The following is a 1,422-nucleotide window of genomic DNA, read 5'->3' on the forward strand; positions in this document are numbered from 1 at the left end:
CAACCGCCAAAGACTCAATATCCTCAACCGCCGCAGGTCCAGCAACCACCAAAGACTCAATATCCTCAACCGCCGCAGGTCTTTCAACCACCAAAGACTCAATATCCTCAACCGCCGCAGGTCCAGCAACCACCAAAGACTCAATATCCTCAACCACCACAGGTCCATCAACCAGGAGTCCAACCAGCTTCACCAAAGTATCCTCGATATCGTCAAGTATTCCATGATCAGGAGCAACAGGTGCCTCCACAACAGCACCAACAGGTCTCTACAGTGCCACAGAAATCATCAAGTGTTGGACAGCAGCCTACAGTCCAGAGTTGTGATGTGGCAGGACCTGTAAGAATACCATGTGGTAGTCCTGATATCTCTGCTGCTGGATGCGAAGCCATAAACTGCTGCTTTGATGGCCGACAGTGCTACTTTGGAAAGGCAGGTGAGTTTTTTTTTAAAAGACAGCCATGCAATTTACATTACTGGAGAATGCAAAAAAGGTGTTTTCTTTTAACCTATTAATGTTTGTTTATGTGCCACCAGTGACCGTCCAGTGCACCAAGGATGCCCAGTTCATTGTCGTGGTGGCCAGAGACGCAACGCTGCCCAACATTGACCTCGAGTCAATCTCACTTTTGGGACAAGGTCAAGGCTGTACACATGTTGACTCTAACTCAGAGTTTGCCATCTACCAATTTTCTGTTACTTCCTGTGACTCTGTTGTTATGGTAAGACCTTGTTTTTTTTTTTGTTTTCAACCATTAAAGAAACATTCAAACATTGTTATCCCATCCCAACGTTGTTCCTTTCTATAGGAGGAGCCTGGTGTTATAATCTATGAGAACAGGATGTCTTCCTCATATGAAGTTGGAGTTGGGCCTCTTGGAGCCATTACCCGGGACAGCCACTTTGAGTAGGTGATACTTTTTTAAATATGTTTCTAGTGTCAAAATAAAACATCTGATCAAGCAACATAATGACTGTTTTTTCTTTACAGAGTGCTCTTCCAGTGTAGGTACATCGGCACTTCTGTTGAAACTGTGGTTGTAGAAGTATTGCCATTGCAAAATCCTCCTCTACCAGTTGCTGCGTATGGACCGATAAGTGTACACCTGAGGTTGGCTAATGGACAATGCAATACAAAGGGTTGCAATGAAGGTAAGTGTATGTCAGCCTGGCAGCATTTTTGTGTCTGTAGATCACTTTTTATACCAGCTGTCATACTAACTGGTCTCCGCTCTCACAGTGGATGTGGCCTATAACTCTTTCTACACGGAGGCAGACTATCCTGTGACCAAAGTACTGAGGGACCCTGTGTACGTGGAGGTTCAACTCCTTGACAAGACAGATCCCAACCTTGTCCTGACTCTTGGTCGCTGTTGGACCACCACAAGCCCCAACCCTCACAGTCTGCCACAGTGGGACATT

General features: G+C 45.6%; 1 protein-coding gene across 1 annotated transcript; it reads left to right on the top strand.

Moving 5' to 3' along the window:
* Nucleotides 1-3: 3 nt before the first annotated feature.
* Nucleotides 4-1,416, top strand: LOC121965558 (zona pellucida sperm-binding protein 1-like; the record flags this gene model as incomplete). Its single annotated transcript, XM_042515698.1, has 5 exons — nucleotides 4-436; nucleotides 538-722; nucleotides 810-907; nucleotides 992-1,152; nucleotides 1,241-1,416. Coding segments are annotated over 5 exons (1,053 nt in total), but the record flags the coding sequence as incomplete, so codon positions are not given.
* Between the last annotated feature and the right edge of the window lie 6 nt (nucleotides 1,417-1,422).

This window comes from Plectropomus leopardus, unplaced genomic scaffold (assembly GCF_008729295.1).
Source record: "Plectropomus leopardus isolate mb unplaced genomic scaffold, YSFRI_Pleo_2.0 unplaced_scaffold20537, whole genome shotgun sequence".
Lineage (NCBI taxonomy): Eukaryota > Metazoa > Chordata > Actinopteri > Perciformes > Serranidae > Plectropomus > Plectropomus leopardus.